This window comes from Perissodus microlepis, chromosome 12 (genome assembly GCF_051167445.1).
Source record: "Perissodus microlepis isolate ML-2025 ecotype Zambia chromosome 12, ASM5116744v1, whole genome shotgun sequence".
Taxonomy (NCBI): Eukaryota; Metazoa; Chordata; class Actinopteri; order Cichliformes; family Cichlidae; genus Perissodus; species Perissodus microlepis.
This window is the reverse complement of record NC_140472.1, coordinates 5,879,719-5,896,593: the sequence shown is the minus strand read 5'-3', so window position 1 is coordinate 5,896,593 and position 16,875 is coordinate 5,879,719. Positions and strand designations below refer to the sequence as shown.

Here is a 16,875-nt window from a genome sequence, read left to right as displayed (position 1 = left end):
ACTCATGTTCTGTGGTAAGGCCTTCAGTTATTCTTTATAAATGGTCATATATGGTTGTGATTATTTTTGTAGCCCATGAAACCTCTGAGGGCAGCAGCCACAACATCCCAACCGATGCTGACCATCCAGCAGATAGAGACCATCTTCTTCAAAGTACCGGAGCTTCATGAGATCCACAAAGACTTCTATGATGCTCTGCTGCCTCGAGTAGAGAACTGGAGCCACCAGCAGTGTGTGGGCGACCTTTTCCAGAAGCTGGTAAGTAAGCAGGTTGCTTACTTACTTAGCTTTGTTTGATGTAATGGGATGAGCTGGAAAACAAAAAAGTCAGTCTCAACATAACTGTAAGTTGAGAATGTTGCTCTTCCAGTTAACTCTCATCCTCTGTCATAATGATCTCACTGGTACAGCTGGTGCTGGGAAAAAAGACAAATGTCACCTGTTGTTCATGGACGGTTGCTTTATGACACATGAATGAAAAGCTTTAGCCAGAACATGTTCTTCCGTTACTCCTATTAACTTGGAATTCGGCAGAAACAGACAAAGTAAACAAGGAAGTCTGAACGCAGTGAACAACAAAGTGTTTGATGAGCTTTGATTTGATTTGATTTGTAACAGTTTAAGCAGAATTTAGCCACCATATAAAGGGTGGCAGTCCTTTCAGCTAAACTCAGTCCTCCTTTGGATAAGAAGAGCAAGCATCAAATAACACGAAACCTCCAAGCACCAAATTGCATGTTGGTTTTTGATCAAAGAGACCACCATTCCTCAAGTCAGTAACTTTCAGATGCTAATTATAGCGCTCCTTAAATGTCATTCCTTGATCATTAATGAGCGTTAAAAGAGGGGAGACTTGGAGAGGGGAAAGGTGGGAGTCTTTGGCTGTAATGTAATCCTTAGTGGTTCTTGCATGCACATCTGAGTAGACTGCCTGGAGTCGTCTCCTGGCCAGAGAAAAGCCTTGTTTCGCCACATGACAAGCAGTAAAGGAGTGCAAAAATCCTCTATAGAACGTTAATGAATAAGAGCTACCTCAGTGTTTGCCACTGGATGACGAAAGATTAAAGATGCATACATGCAGGGATTTCTATAAACACGTGCACAAACATTGAATCACACTCTGCTTTATCAGTTGCCTCTGTATTCCTGCCAATTCGTGCCTGAGCAGGCACAGCACACTGTGACACTGTGGTGCTAACAGACTAGTAAAATCTATCCGAGTCTAAGCTTTATCTGCTTGTGCCCTTTAGGCCAGCCAGCTCGGAGTGTACCGGGCCTTTGTGGATAACTATAAGGTTGCTGTGGAGACGGCAGACAAGTGCTGCCAGGCAAACGCTCAGTTTGCAGAGATATCTGAGGTATGTAATCATGCTACGCACAGCAGGACTGCAGCAGGCAAGTGTTTGATGTTGTGCAGCTCCCCGGGACAAGTGATGACAGGGCTGTTTTCGGCAGTCCTCGCAGTGTAATGAGCTGAGCGACTGCAGCAGTTGTTTTAATTGCTCCATGGGTCAGTTACTGTGGTTTTCAAGTTTTTGTGTCTTATTCCAAACATTTCCTCTGGTGTTGACTTCCTGGCAGAATCTCATGGTCAGAAGCACAAAGGATTGCAAAGACCAGTCGGCTAAATATTCACTGGAAAGTGAGTAGTGACTCAGATGAACACAGCGCCTCCACGTTAATCAATATTGCTAGGAGTAGTTGAGTTGTGATGAGGCCTGTTGAACTGACTCTTCCTCCTCCTCCTCCTCCTCCACAGCTCTCCTCTACAAGCCTGTGGACAGAGTGACGCGCAGTACTCTTGTTCTGCATGTAAGTTGGATATGGAGCTTCATTTTATCCACATGAAGACTTTCCTACAACTCTGTTTGTCATATTTCCTCTATTCTAGGACTTACTGAAGCACACACCTTCCAGCCACCCAGACTATCCGCTGTTACAGGATGCCCTGCGCATCTCCCAGAACTTCCTGTCCAGTATAAATGAAGAGATCACACCGCGCAGGCAGTCCATGACAGTAAAGAAAGGAGAGGTCAGCGTTTAATCAATGCTGTGTTCATATATTTGACTTTCTCAATGAACACCCACACCTGCAATTTCCACTTTATCTGTTGGACTGTTGACAGTAAAATGTTCAAGGTGCCTGGAAGCTGCTGTAAAAGCGTGTGTCAGGTTGCTGCTGAGTCATCTCACCCTGTCTGATGTAGCCATGAAGGAAGTGGAGCGTAGAGGAAGCTCATGACAAAGCCGTGCAAACACACTGGAGTTGAGGGGTCTCCAGGAAAATCCGTCGATTACCTCTGTGCTCACTCCCATCCTTCCCTCAGAGCTGGTCCATCCCTGCTTCCCAGAAATGACGCCTTATCAACTTTTACTGTCTAAATTGCTTTTCGCAGTGGGCGTGTACGGGCTTAGTAGTGCTTCCTGACCTCTCTGTCTCCCCCTGCGTCACGCACCTCTGGGGTCTGAGTCAGATGACCCAGTTGAGAACTTCCTCTGTTTTTCCTGGGAATCGGTTCTGCCCACCAGGATAGGATGTCAAATTCAAGAAAGTTTTCCAGAACATTCCTTTGCTTATTGTTCAGGAAGTCTGAACGCCTGCTGAGAGATCGACAGATAACAAGCCATGACTTGGCTATCAATTGAAAATATGGGTTTGTTGTTGTTGTTTGCGCTCACCTCGTGACTAAATGTGCATCCATTGTTGATGTTTTGCAACGTGACCGCCTGTAATTAGCCCGAGCATTTAAACCCGCGAGCGTGTTTAGCTTCACCTCCAGTGTGCATGCCTCAGTTGTCATTTTAGTGCAGCAACATATAGCATTAGAAGGGTGTGAACTCTGTGCAGTGACAGCTGTTGTTTTTTTCCATTGGATTATTGACAGTTTGTGGTCTTGTTTCTGTCGCAGAACAATAAGCGGATGTAACCCTGCCACCTCTTTCAGAAACCAGGACGGTGTCGAACGTGCTTGAGTCCTTCACCAGCGTGTTTGTGACTTGCCAGAACCGAGCTGGTGTAAAAACGGCAGAGGAAAACCATGCTGCAGTGATTTCCTTGTTTTTGTCAGACTGTGGTTGGTGTGGGATGGCAGTGTCTCATATGGGCAGTGTCACTGTAAACAGCCTCATCCCAGAGGTCAGAGGGAAGAAAAGGAATTTAGATGCATGCTGCTGCAGGAAAGCTTAGTGTCATCACATTGTACAGCATAAGCTCAGGCTCCGGTATCAGAACTTATCGCCAAATAAGAACCTGAAACACAGAGCATAAGAGGCTTAAAGAGACGATCACCCCCGAGATCAAGCTTCACTCTTTCATGCTGGTTATACCAAATCAGACCAGGCAATGTTTTTCCAATTTTTTTCAGTCTTCTGTTGTCCAATTTTGGAGCCAGTGTGAATTGTAGCATCAGTTTTCTGCTCTTAGCTGATAGGACTGGCACCCAGTGTGGTCTTCTGCAAGGTTTAATGTGCTGTGTTCAGAGAAACTCTTCTGCATATCTTGTTTCAACAAGTGGGCATTTGAGTTATTGTTTCCTGACTGTCAAGTTCAAGCTGTCTGATTATTCCCCTCTGACCTCTGGCATCAACAAGGCATTTTCACCCCGAGAACTGGCGCTCACTGCATATATTTGCTTTTTTTCCAGAGCCTTCAATGTAAACTACAGAAATAGTCGTGTGAAAAAATCTCAGTAGGTCAGTAGTTTCTGGAATACTCAGACCGTTCAAATTCACTTAAATCCCCTTTCTTCGCCAGTCTGATGCTCACTTTGACCTTCAGCAAGTTGTCTTGACCATCTCTACATGGATAAACACATGACAGGAGTTCCTACCATGTGATTGACTGATTAGATTTGTGTAAATGAGCAGCTGAGCATATGTGGGTAGTATGCTCAGATGACACCGTTATGTTTACATTCTATCATGCGGCCTCTAGTGCAACCCTTTATTCACAGGCATAAACTGTATACAAAAGATGGACATTCATTCATTAAAACTGATGCGCAAACACAACTATGGCAAAAGAAACCCGGTTAGTGAATTGAACTAGCAGAGAAACCATTAGCGATCTGTGTTTACATCCACCAGCCAATACAACCATTCCCCTAACTTTAATCCTTAACAACATCCAAATGGGTTTGTTTTGAAACAATTACTCCCTCCGGGATTTGTACAGGAAGGGACAAACTATTCATAGAGACTAAAACCAATATTCTATCTAGTAATAATGATGCTTATTAATGTGGTTTAGTTGTGTGTATCAACATGGCAACTCCTGTGTGAAACTGCTCACAGCAAAAGTTCACTGGATTAAAGTTTCTGGAAAGAGAATTTACTGCTGAGTTTTTCTCTTGTACTTTTTGGCGTTTTGAACACTACAAGGCAAGCTTCATTTAGTTCCATTATATTTAAGCGAAGGTCGTAATAGCCTTTATTTCCAGCACTGGGCATTTCACTTCAAAACAATCTGGGTGGATAAATACTACTGGGTTGAATTCATCTGAGAGCAGTAGCAACACCGCAGCGTTTAAAGTATTCACAACCATCAGCACTTATATAATGTGAAACCATTTTAAACGGCGCAACAACGTCAGACCTAAATTAGACGGTGTACTCTCAGCACCTCCTGTGGTGTGCCACTGTTTACCCTGCAGCAGGATAGGTATACTGGTTGAGATGTGACATGCTTTGTACACACTGATCCCTTGTTTCCTTTGGCAGAACCGTCAGCTCCTGAGGGATCGCTTTATGGTGGAGCTGGTGGAAGGTTCCAGGAAACTCCGTCACGTCTTCCTCTTCACCGACCTGCTGCTCTGCACCAAGCTGAAGAAACAGGCTGCAGGGTGAGTCTGGGTCAGCGTCCAGCCTGAGGTTACAGATGCAGGCATGTGACCTGGAACATCCACTGGTTTAAACCCCTGTTGGGGAAATGAGAGTGACTCCTCCCAGGAACTTAAATTGTCCTTTGCTGAAAATAGAACTATTTCAGTTTGAACAAACAGTTTTTGTACTCTGACGCTGCTAACAAGCAATTCTAAAGGCAGATAAAAATATATATTTATTTGTAGCCTTCTTGTATCTTGTATTTCAACAGGAAAGGGCAACAGTATGACTGTAAGTGGTACATCCCCCTGGCTGACCTGACCTTTCAGACCATCGAGGACTGCGAGTCCAGCCCCGTCCCTCTCGTTCAGGATGAGGAGATTGATGCACTGAAGATCAAAATCTCCCAGATCAAGAACGATATCCAAAGAGAGAAGGTGACTACAGAAACATACGTGACAGAGTTCAGAACAAACAGCATCATACCACCAGGGTGATGACTGCTTTGTACCAAAAAGACAAGCAAAAATAAATTGAGGAAGTACAGATTAACATGTGAGTAGAGCTGAGTGTCTAGACAGGCCTGTACTGCATTAACGCTGCTCCTGTTTATCTGCAGAGAACCACTAAAGGGTCCAAGGTGATTGAGCGACTGAGGAAGAAGTTGTCAGAGCAAGAGTCCCTGCTGCTTCTCATGTCCCCCAACATGGCTTTCAGGGTGGCCAACAGAAACGGCAAAGTGAGTCAGGGGTCCTTAGGAGGGAATTAGGGAAAGGAGTAAAGACTTTTCATATGAAATAGGTTTTTTCTATCATTGTTAATTTGATTTTTACTGCCCTCTGCAGTTGATACAATGAAATTGCACCATTTGAGCTCAAGAAACTATTGAAATACTCTTTCCCCCTTTTGCCTTTCAGGGCTTCACATTTCTGATCTCTTCTGATTACGAGCGTGCAGAGTGGAGGGAGCTCATTCGTGAGCAGCAGAAAAAGTGTATGTTTTTTTTTTTTTTTTCTTATAAAAATTTAAGACAGGATGGCAGCACGGTTGAAGCAGCTTCAATGCTATTTTCACCCCCTTTCACTGTAACATACAGGCTTTAAAAGCTTCTCTCTGACTTCTCTGGAGCTGCAGATGCTCACCAACTCGTGTGTGAAGCTCCAGACTGTTCACACAATTCCAATGACAATGAATAAGGAGGGTAAGATTGTATAGCATTGGATTAAATCTACGTTTTAATACAGCCTTGTGTTGTATTTAACATTTGACCCTCCTGCCTCCTTTCCTTCCACAGATGATGAGTCACCTGGTTTATATGGCTTCCTGAATGTCATTGTCCACTCTGCATCGGGGCTCAAACAGAGCTTGAGTAGGCGTCTTAAAGTTTTTTTTTTTCTAAATAGAAATCATTTTGTTGATTACTGTAAAGGTTGCATGTAGTTTCACATCACTTTGTGTGTTGCCCCCATCCCTCTTCTTCCCTTTCGCTTTCTCTGTCTCTCTGCGGCTGTCAGCTGGGAGGGCAGCTGCAGGAGAACAAGTGGGATTAGTCATGAACACTGTGTACAAGCCTCTTCAAATACACCTTTGAGTGCTCAAATCACCGCCTGCTTGAGAAACTTTACACTGTTTGTCACAGTGTGTTTAAAAAAAAAAAAAAAAAAGTTCCCAGGAAACAGCCAGTGATTTTGACTGGGACAAATTTACTGGGAAATGAATATCAGAGTCACATTAACTAAAGAGAAACAGAGGGTTCTGGTCCAAAGCCAGCAGTCAGTTGCAGAGACAGAGGGAGCACACAGCACAGTCTGGGCATGTCTCAGCTGGGTGACTAATGTGGATGCTCAGTTTTAAGTTTCACTTTGATTCAGCTGTTCTTCTGCTTCCACCCGCTAGACCTGTACTGCTCTCTGGAGGTGGATGCCTTTGGCTACTTTGTGAACAAAGCTAAAACACGCGTGTACAGAGACAGCACAGAGCCCAACTGGAACGAGGTGAGAAGACAAATCCGTATGCAGAAAAAGACGTCCCTTTACTGAAGCAAAAAACCCACCCACATATTTTGCATGAAATTATTTGAGTAGTTCAAAAAAAAAACCTCCATTGTATACTCAAGGAAATTCAAAAATTCACACAAATGTGCACACGGCTGAAACCTAATGAAAATTTGTTCTGTTCCTGCACAAGGAGTTTGAGATTGAACTGGAGGGCTCTCAAACGCTGAGGCTGCTCTGCTACGAGAAGTGCTGCAGCAAAGTGAAGCAAAGCAAAGAGGACGGAGAGGTCACAGACAAGATTGTGGCTAAAGGACAAATAAAGGTACAGACAAAACACAGAAGATGTGGGTCACAGCAGAAGTTTGTATGTTTGTATAAAAAAACAACTTCAAAGAACTATTACAGTTTTAAGATACTTCTTATTAGATTTACCAGTTCAAGATCTGACCAATAGCAGATTTCCTTTGGTCCAAATCAGTATGAACATCTGGGAGTTTAGAAAATGGTTCAGTTTATATAACATTTTGCGTGACTACACATGTTTTTTTTTTAAAGTTGGTCAACAAAAATGATGTCTGTGCCAGGACACTGGGATACTGTATGATGTAAAAAAAACTTCTGAACACTGCCATTTGCTGGCAGGTCCTGGTGTACTCAGTCTACATTTTGGGTATAATTTATTATTACAATTTATAATTCATGAAGTTGGCGCCATTATGGCATGTGCATAAATGCATGCAACACTTTGACTTTAAGAAGCAAGTTGTTGGATTCTCAGATGCAGCAGGAATATTAGAGTCAGCAGAAAGACTTCTACAAACAGCTCAAAGCAACACACTAACTCAGGCTGGGAATAACATTTTGTGAACCCTTTAAACTGTGGTCAGCATTAGTGGGTCTCATTAATTCAGCCTGTCACAGGCTCTTTTTTTCTTCATCACAGTAAAGACCTCAACTGAAAGTTTCATTTGTATACCTTTCACTCTGTTACATATGTGAACTTGTGCAGCAAAATGAGTGAATGAAAAGTCTGTATACATAAAAGCTATTTGGCCGATGTGTCCTCTGGTCTTTATAGACCAGTGTTGATACTGATCTCGACTTTAAATCTTAACATTTCCACACACAAATCCCTGCCTGTGTAAATCGAGCTTGCGCCCTCTAGTCTGTTGATTCTGGGCACTTCACAGTGTTGTCTTATCCGTGTTGGCTAATCCTGCCCTGTGGGAGCCCTTTGCCTTTGGAAAAAGAAATGAGTCTCGAGGTTGCCACTGGGTCACTTCAGCTTGACCCCCTGATTGGGTGTAGTGACAGGAGACGGATTAGACTTTGGGGTTGACCGAATGTAGCTGCTGGCACTGCTCCAGAGTATAACAGAGCGAGAAAGACTCACGGCTCTGTTTGATCTGGCAGTGAAGGGATTTCACTGCTGGACAGGTGGGTCAAAACACAGCAGAGCTTTAGAGGAGGGGGCATGGTGGGGGGTAGCATTCAGATATTTGCTAGCAGCTCCGAAGTAGGGCACCAGTCGGGTGTATTGTGGATTTGAATATTAAGTAATGCGTCAGATATGAGGAAGACGAGGCACGTGTTAGTTCTGATGTTAAAGGTCAATAGTGCTAATCGGTAACTAGGCTGAGAGGATCCTCTTTAGGCTACTTGATATGCAAATTTACCAGCCAACACTCCTTGCAGCGGCATGCTGGTAATGAGGGTAGGAGGGGATTCTCAGGAGTTAATCCCCCAAATCCATCTGGGAGGTAGAACAACACACAAGCAAACGTGGCTGACTGGCGTGGCTTTGTTCCTTTCTGACTTCCAGTGGAATGAAAGGATATGGAGTCTTATATTGCATGAATGTGAAGATGGGACAGCGGGACACGATTTTTTATTTTTTTATTTTTTTTACTAAAGATTCAATGAAGAGGATCAATATTCTTCAATGGCTCGTTATTCGGGGAACAAGGACCCGTTGCTCTTGTTAGTGTGCCGGCTTGGAAAATTGTGATATCCGTGGAACAGTGCTGCTTTCTTTGTTTGTTTACCATCAGTCCGCAGAAAAAGCTTTTCGGAGTTGAGAAACGCAAATGCCAGAAATAAAGAGCGAGAGTAACCCAAAGGAAGAGGAGATCATGGATCAGGCAGAGGGTAGGCTTGAAGAAGAGGGAGACGCAACTCTAAGAAAACCCACGAGTACAGGGGCCCGTTTGTGGGAGAGAGTCCGCAGCAGTCTGATCAGACCAAAGGTAACGTGGTAATGTGGAAGTGAGCTGCGGGCTGTCTCGGAAAACACTTTTATCCTCCCTTCTGGCAGATATCTAAAACCCTATTTCTGTCAGGCTTGAACTCTTTTGAGGTTTAGAACGTGTAGTGTAGCGCCTGTGATTGTTTTTTTTTATCTTTTGGATAAAGAAGCATTATATAAGAAAATTGTTTTTCACCGAGCAAAGGATTATCTCAGTGAGATTCGATGGTTTCTTGGGTGACAGAACATCTGTCGCATTGGACAGGCATGGTGCTTAGTGGTGAGGGCGTGATGTTATCACATTACTCATGCCTGATCACTGTAAATAAAAGCTGGCAGTTGCTGTTAGTCACATGCCTCAAATAGATTAGTGGAATGGGATAACACCAGCAGAGACATGTGGTGCAATTACACTGAAATTTTCCCTAAATTTGTTCTCGCTCACTAACTTTCAGTTCAGATCAATAGGTGCATGTTTTCTATTTTTTAAATTGTGAACTCATTGTCCATTTTATTTATTTTTCTTTCCTTCTAGTTGGATCCACAGACGCTACAAAGTAAAGACTGGCAGAGGACAGTCATCACCATGAATGGGGTGAGTGTTTCCAGCTGACCAGAGAGAACCGGCTAAATTAGGAATGACACTGAAGTCGGCAGCTGATTGATGGGTTTCAGTGTCGAGTCCAGACAAAATTTACTGGAAAGATAAATGTTGAGATTTAAATGCTGGTTCTCCTTGTTTGTCTCACCATTTCCTCTTATTAATGATGAATAGATATTAAGAACATATTAAGGCTGCTTAAAATCCACTTTAAGATGTGTCAAATCTGCCATCCATCATCTTCCGTTTAACCAGTTCGTTTGTTTTTGTGTTTAACTGGAATCGACTGTGCCACGTTGTTAAAGGAGATCAGTTATGTTTTCCTTATCTCATATTAAGATTAAGACAATGATGTCAGAGCATGTGCGAGTAATCCCAGTGAGCTAAAAGCTGAGTGACGAGTGCAATGAAAGTAGGTAAACATAATAACATCTCAGGCAAGTAGCTCTTGCACTGAGCAAAGAAGCCCCGCAGACGTGCTGTTAAAACCTTCAGTTTGAGAGGGGCAGCCAGGCCAAAGAAAGCTGGCTTAAAGCAAGGACGCAGGGAGGGACAGCAGTTTGTTTCAGATGGTGGATGAAATAAATATGATAACTGTGGACCATCTTCAACTGTGAATCATGTACAGCTACTCTAGTAGAGTCCAAGATGAAAAATCGACGCTAGAAATGAGCTTGAACCAAGGTAATATATAAATATGGAGGTCTATGGGGCTCGACTTGCCAGCCTGCTTTGGCCACTTGCCAACAGTAGCTAACTTTTGATTAACAGTCCAGTAAAACAGACATCATCAAGTCACTTTGCTGCCTCTTTATGTTATGTTTTAGGATTGAACTTGTTGTTATCACTCAGGCTGACTTTATCTAATCTTTTTGTCAGATTGAGGTGAAGCTTTCCATGAAGTTCACCGGCAGAGAGTTCAGTTTGAAGCGAATGCCTTCCAGGAAGCAGTCTGGAGTCTTTGGAGTGAAAATCAACGTAGTAACAAAGTGAGTAGCTGTTATGTGTTGATTGTCATTGTTATCTATTTGTAAGATTTAACATGTTTCATTATGTCCGTATATGTGAAAGTTTGTTTGTTTGGTTTTGTTTTTGGCGTAATACCAGGACCCTAAAGGTGAAGCACCAAAGTGGACTGAGTTTTTCCTGACTTTTTTCATTTTGTCATTCACGCCAGAAACATGCCAAACTACCTTATGTGGAAAAAGCTAATTTGACTGTAACTAAAAAACAAAAGGAAAGAAGCTAGACCGCCACAAGTCAGAACAGATTGATGTAAATGTGGTCTTTAAAAACATTAGTACTGTGATAAAGTAAATAGATTCAGCCGTGGTCTGATTTACATGCCCTGTTTCTACGATCTGTGGAATTCTTAATTCAATTCAATTTAATTTTATTTATATAGCGCCAAATCACAACAAAAGTCGCCTCAAGGCGCTTCATAGATACAGAGAAAAACCCAACAATCATATGACCCCCTATGAGCAAGCACTTTGGCGACAGTGGGAAGGAAAAACTCCCTTTTAACAGGAAGAAACCTCCGGCAGAACCAGGCTCAGGGAGGGGCGGCCATCTGCTGCGACCGGTTGGGGTGAGAGAAGGAAGACAGGATAAAAGGCATGCTGTGGAAGAGAGACAGAGGTTAATAACAGATATGATTCAATGCAGAGAGGTCTATTAATACATAGTGAGTGAGAAAGGTGACTGAAAAGGAAAAACTCAATGCATCATGGGAATCCCCCGGCAGCCTACGTCTATTGCAGCATAACTAAGGGAGGATTCAGGGTCACCTGGTCCAGCCCTAACTATATGCTTTAGCAAAAAGGAAAGTTTTAAGCCTAATCTTAAAAGTAGAGATAGTTTCTGTCTCCCGAATCCAAACTGGAAGCTGGTTCCACAGAAGAGGGGCCTGAAAACTGAAGGCTCTGCCTCCCATTCTACTTTTAAATACTCTAGGAACAACAAGTAGGCCTGCAGAGCGAGAGCGAAGTGCTCTAATAGGGTGATATGGTACTACAAGGTCATTAAGATAAGATGGGGCCTGATTATTTAAGACCTTGTATGTGAGGAGCAGGATTTTGAATTCAATTCTGGACTTAACAGGAAGCCAATGAAGGGAAGCCAAAACAGGAGAAATATGCTCTCTCTTTCTAGTCCCTGTCAGTACTCTTGCTGCAGCATTTTGGATTAGCTGAAGGCTTTTCAGTGAGTTTTTTGGACATCCTGATAATAATGAATTACAGTAGTCCAGCCTGGAAGTAATAAATGCATGAACTAGTTTTTCAGCGTCACTCTGAGACAGAATATTTCTAATTTTAGAGATGTTGCGCAAATGGAAGAAAGCAGTCTTACATATTTGTTTAATATGTGCGTTGAAGGACATGTCCTGGTCAAAAATGACTCCAAGGTTCCTCACAGCGTTACTGGAGGCCAAGGTAATGCCATCCAGAGTATGAATCTGGTTAGATACCATATTTCTAAGATTTTCAGGGCCGAGTACAATAACCTCAGTTTTATCTGAATTAAGAAGCAGAAAGTTAGCGGCCATCCAGGTCTTTATGTCTTTAAGACATTCCTGCAGTTTAACTAATTGGTGTGTGTTATCTGGCTTCATGGACAGATAGAGCTGGGTGTCATCGGCATAGCAGTGAAAATGTATGCTATGTCTTCTAATGATGCTGCCTAAGGGAAGCATGTATAATGTAAACAGAATTGGTCCTAGCACTGAACCCTGTGGAACTCCATAATTAACCTCAGTGTGTGAAGAGGACTCTCCATTTACATGCACAAATTGGAGTCTATTAGATAGATATGATACAAACCACTGCAGTGCAGTACCTGTAATACCTACAGCATGTTCTAATCGCTCTAATAGGATATTATGGTCAACAGTATCGAACGCTGCACTGAGGTCTAGCAGGACAAGCACAGAGATGAGTCCACTGTCAGAGGCCATAAGAAGATCATTTGTAACCTTCACTAAAGCTGTTTCTGTGCTGTGATGAGCTCTGAAACCTGACTGAAACTCTTCAAATAAGCCATTCCTCTGCAGATGATCTGTTAGCTGTTTGACAACTACTCTTTCAAGGATTTTTGATATGAAAGGAAGGTTGGAGATTGGCCTATAATTAGCTAAGACTGCTGGGTCTAGAGATGGCTTTTTGAGTAAAGGTTTAACTACAGCCAGCTTGAAGGCCTGTGGTACATAGCCGATTATTAGAGATAGGTTGATCATATTTAAGATCGAAGAATTAATTAATGGCAGGACTTCTTTGAGCAGTTTTGTAGGAATGGGGTCTAAAAGACACGTTGATGGTTTGGAGGAAGTAATTATTGAAGTTAACTCAGAAAGATCAATTGGAGAAAAAGAGTCTAACTTAACATCAATGGTACTAAGAGTAGCTGTAGATAATATTACATCTGTGGGATGATTACTGGTAATTTTTTCTCTAATGATAAAAATTTTATTTGTGAAGAAGTTCATGAAGTCATTACTAGTTAACGTTAAAGGGATGGTTGGCTCAACAGAGCTCTGACTGTTTGTCAGCCTGGCTACAGTGCTGAAGAGAAACCTGGGGTTGTTCTTATTTTCTTCAATCAGTGATGAATAGTAAGATGTTCTGGCTTTGCGGAGGGCTTTCTTATAAAGCAGCAAACTATTTCTCCAGGCTAAATGATGATCCTCTAAATTTGTGACACGCCATTTCCTCTCCAGATTACGAGTCATCTGCTTTAGGGTACGTGTTTGAGAATTATACCACGGAGTCAGGTACTTCTGATTAGAGACCTTAGTTTTCACTGGAGCTACAGTATCCAGAGTCGTACGTAGTGAGGAGGTGAAATTATTAACAAGATAATCGACCTCTTAGTAGGTGTAACCTTGTTTTTGTGCCACTGTGTCATTAATAGGCGAGAACGCTCCAAGGTCCCGCTCATTGTCCGCCAGTGTGTAGAGGAGATTGAGCGACGGGGCATGGACGAAGTTGGGATTTACAGAGTATCTGGTGTCGCAACTGACATTCAGGCACTGAAGGCTGCCTTTGATTCAAGTAAGTTCACTTTAAACTTGAAGACAAATGTAAGAAAAGAGTCCTGAGAAATCGACTTCCACCCTGCTCAGTATTTCTTTTTCCTCAAAGCTCTTGTATTCCTTGGTATATACTGACCGATGTCTCATTTGTCTTGCAGACAACAAGGACGTGGCTCTCATGATGCGGGAGATAGACGTAAACGCCATCGCTGGAACACTGAAGCTGTATTTCCGTGAGCTGCCCGAGCCTCTTTTCACTGATGAGTTGTACCCAAACTTTGCAGGAGGCATTGGTTAGTCACCACCTCATGTTTAACTCACCCTACAGCATCTTTGTTGGTCAGGAGGAGATACATTTGTTGTTTTTGTCACCAGAATATTCATATGTGCATCTGCCTTACAGCTCTATCTGACAGTGTGGCCAAGGAGAGCTGTATGGTCAACCTTCTGCTGTCCCTACCGGAGCCTAATCTGTTGACTTTTCTCTTCCTGCTTGACCACTTGAAAAGGTAAACAGCTTTCATTAAATCTGTTATAGCACGTACCGAGTTATCAAAATAGAAGATACTTTAAGAACATTAAACAAGACTGTCAAATCTTCAAAGAATTACATTTATATATCAAGGGGTTTTTTTGCCTCTTAGGACCATTTTTTGTGAAAAGACTACTGAGAAAGCAGAATATGATCATGAGCTCTGAATAGTGTTGTAAGCAGCTGAAATCAGTTTACTCTATAGGGTAGCTGGACATGTAGCCTTAAACATAGGGTTAAAGTAGAGCCAATGATTCTTCACATCAGAAAAGCCCCACAGACATGGTTCTTGGTGGTACTTGATCTTTGTGATTTTCTGGGAACCCTGAGGTAGACTCAGAACTTCCGTAAGTGAATTTATCTCATCTGGCCTGGGAAAATCTTGGAATCTCCCAGGAGGTACTAGAAAACATTGCTGCCCAGAAGGACATCCGGAATATCCTGTTTACCCTGCTGCCTCACAAACAGATGAAGATGGGTGGATGTTTCATAGTTTAGTTAAATATGAATTTTGTGTGGTAAAAGATGGTTATAGTAACTAATTTGAATGTAATTGTTTGCACACTTTTGGTACAGAATCAGTTTGCTGACATCGCTTTTTACCTCATCTCTTGCATTTACATTTTATACCTTTTGGTGAAAATGTGCTGTTTAGTTAGGATTTTGCTAAACTATTTTTTTTTTTACATCATTCTTATAGGGTGGCTGAAAATGAAAGCATCAATAAGATGTCTTTGCACAACATAGCCACCGTCTTTGGCCCCACTTTGCTTCGGCCGTCTGAAAAAGACAGCAAACTCTCAAGCAGCTCGCAGCCAATCTCCATGAACGACTGCTGGTCCCTAGAGGTCATGGCTCAGGTAAAACCCGTGATGAGTGAGACTGCAGCGTTTAGAGAGCCCGTATGGGTCTGATCCCTTCTTCGTGTGTCTCCATAGGTCCAAGTCCTTCTCTACTTCCTTCAGCTTGACAGCATTCCTACACCTGACAGCAAACGTCAGAGCCTTCTCTTCTCTACTGAAGTATAACAGCGACGTCCCACTGTGAGGAAGAATCTCAGCTGCTTCAACAGGTGGATGCTGCTGGTTTCCTATTCATGTAACCACCAGGGGGAGCCTTCGACCCACTGAAAACTGGAAACAGCCACCATGAGCAAAGCCATTTCTCCTGGAGCTATAATGACCATGCCCTGTTCTGTTTAAGCTTACCTGCTGTGTCAGTAAAAGGCATCTGATTATGACATGTGGACAAAATCTATCATTTCTTTTTTTAATTTACATTTTTAAAAGCAATATTAGAATACGATATGTTAATGTTTACCCCCGCTCTGTTTGGTCACTGTGCACATCAGCTCCATATCCATAGGGGATGACTTCTGCTGGATTTTATAAGATGTGGGGTGGATGGACTTTTTCAGACTTATATTTTTGAAGTCTAAACATATTTTGGTTTTTTGTAGATCTGTTTGACTTGGTTTCAAGCTCACCTGTGCCAATGTTTCCCTGCTGACGATCAGTAGAACATTTCAGTTATCCTAATGTTTACACACTCTGAATTTTGTACAGAATTTAAAACGTATAAGACTGAAAACTGTAGTTAAGATGCAGCAACATGCAGGCATGTTGACCTCAACACTGTTTTCTGTGCTATACAGTTTGTGTAGTGACCTTTTACAGGTTCTTCTGGTGGAGTCTGGGCCAACTTTCATGTACATACCAATTCTTTTTGGAGGAGGTACAGAGAAGTGAAAGGAAAAATCATTCCAGAAAAAGCCCTTTTTTCCCACCAGTGTGTTAATTTCACACTTGTCTTTTTACCCATAATTCATGCATCCACATTTTTTTTTGTTAGATTCTGTCTGAACTGATGTATACAGCTGGAATCAATATATATATATATATATATATATATGTGTTACTTTCTGCATTCCTTCTCTGTAGTCTTCCACCTTTATATAACAAAAACCACACTGCTGTAGAAATGAGAGCACTTGGGAATGATATGATGATCTGGAGCACCAAACATTTCCCAGTAGGATCCTTGAAGCATAGTGATGCACTCATGTATTGAGAGTTATTAATAAGTTTATCATTGACATGCTGTACCTAGTGTAAGTTAAAGCTCTGTGAAAAAAAACACTGTGTATTCACATTTTTCCAAATCATTTTAAGTATTTAAACGTGTTAGCACAAAGTCTAAAGGCTTTTGATTCATGTGAAATAAGCAATAACTTTTAGGATGACCAGTGTGATATGTAAATAAATACTTGGCAGTATTAAACTCTTCTTGTGTCCTTTTTCAGTATACAGTGTCATCAGGATAAGGGGTTTATTCCTCTTTAATGAATGAAATGTACTGAACTGAGTCTAAACCACATTCAAGAGTATGAAATGTTTCCACTGAAAATTAGATTAGTGAAAACAGGAGAGAACATCCAAATCAGGCACAATTTATAGTTTTCCAGAGACCGGATTTGTGGCTGGGTCCCTGTCTATGTTTATATTCTGATACTTTTCCGCCCGCATAAATAGTGTGATAATACTTGAGGTTTCAGATATATTTCAAACTAGTCTTAGAGATTAAAAGAGGATAAGCATTCATCCAAATGGTTTTCCAGTTTCTTCATTTTAAATTAAATCGTGTAAAGTC

The 16,875-nt window shown here is 42.0% G+C and overlaps 1 protein-coding gene across 1 annotated transcript in view; it reads left to right on the top strand.

The window, feature by feature from the left end:
* The window catches only part of LOC146375697 (breakpoint cluster region protein), a 33,930-nt gene extending 17,424 nt beyond the window's left edge, over positions 1 to 16,506 (top strand). Inside the window, exons 4-23 of the mRNA XM_084945490.1 lie at positions 73 to 258; positions 1,251 to 1,358; positions 1,582 to 1,642; positions 1,760 to 1,812; positions 1,892 to 2,032; positions 4,720 to 4,841; positions 5,093 to 5,258; positions 5,441 to 5,560; positions 5,739 to 5,814; positions 5,918 to 6,022; positions 6,116 to 6,190; positions 6,718 to 6,815; positions 7,009 to 7,140; positions 9,599 to 9,658; positions 10,544 to 10,653; positions 13,574 to 13,713; positions 13,853 to 13,987; positions 14,098 to 14,203; positions 14,927 to 15,086; positions 15,165 to 16,506. Of these exons, the coding sequence (XP_084801616.1) occupies positions 73 to 258; positions 1,251 to 1,358; positions 1,582 to 1,642; positions 1,760 to 1,812; positions 1,892 to 2,032; positions 4,720 to 4,841; positions 5,093 to 5,258; positions 5,441 to 5,560; positions 5,739 to 5,814; positions 5,918 to 6,022; positions 6,116 to 6,190; positions 6,718 to 6,815; positions 7,009 to 7,140; positions 9,599 to 9,658; positions 10,544 to 10,653; positions 13,574 to 13,713; positions 13,853 to 13,987; positions 14,098 to 14,203; positions 14,927 to 15,086; positions 15,165 to 15,254 (2,244 nt within the window). The 3' untranslated portion in view covers positions 15,255 to 16,506. The remainder of the gene's footprint in view (positions 1 to 72; positions 259 to 1,250; positions 1,359 to 1,581; positions 1,643 to 1,759; positions 1,813 to 1,891; positions 2,033 to 4,719; positions 4,842 to 5,092; positions 5,259 to 5,440; positions 5,561 to 5,738; positions 5,815 to 5,917; positions 6,023 to 6,115; positions 6,191 to 6,717; positions 6,816 to 7,008; positions 7,141 to 9,598; positions 9,659 to 10,543; positions 10,654 to 13,573; positions 13,714 to 13,852; positions 13,988 to 14,097; positions 14,204 to 14,926; positions 15,087 to 15,164) is intronic.
* Positions 16,507 to 16,875: the final 369 nt, after the last annotated feature.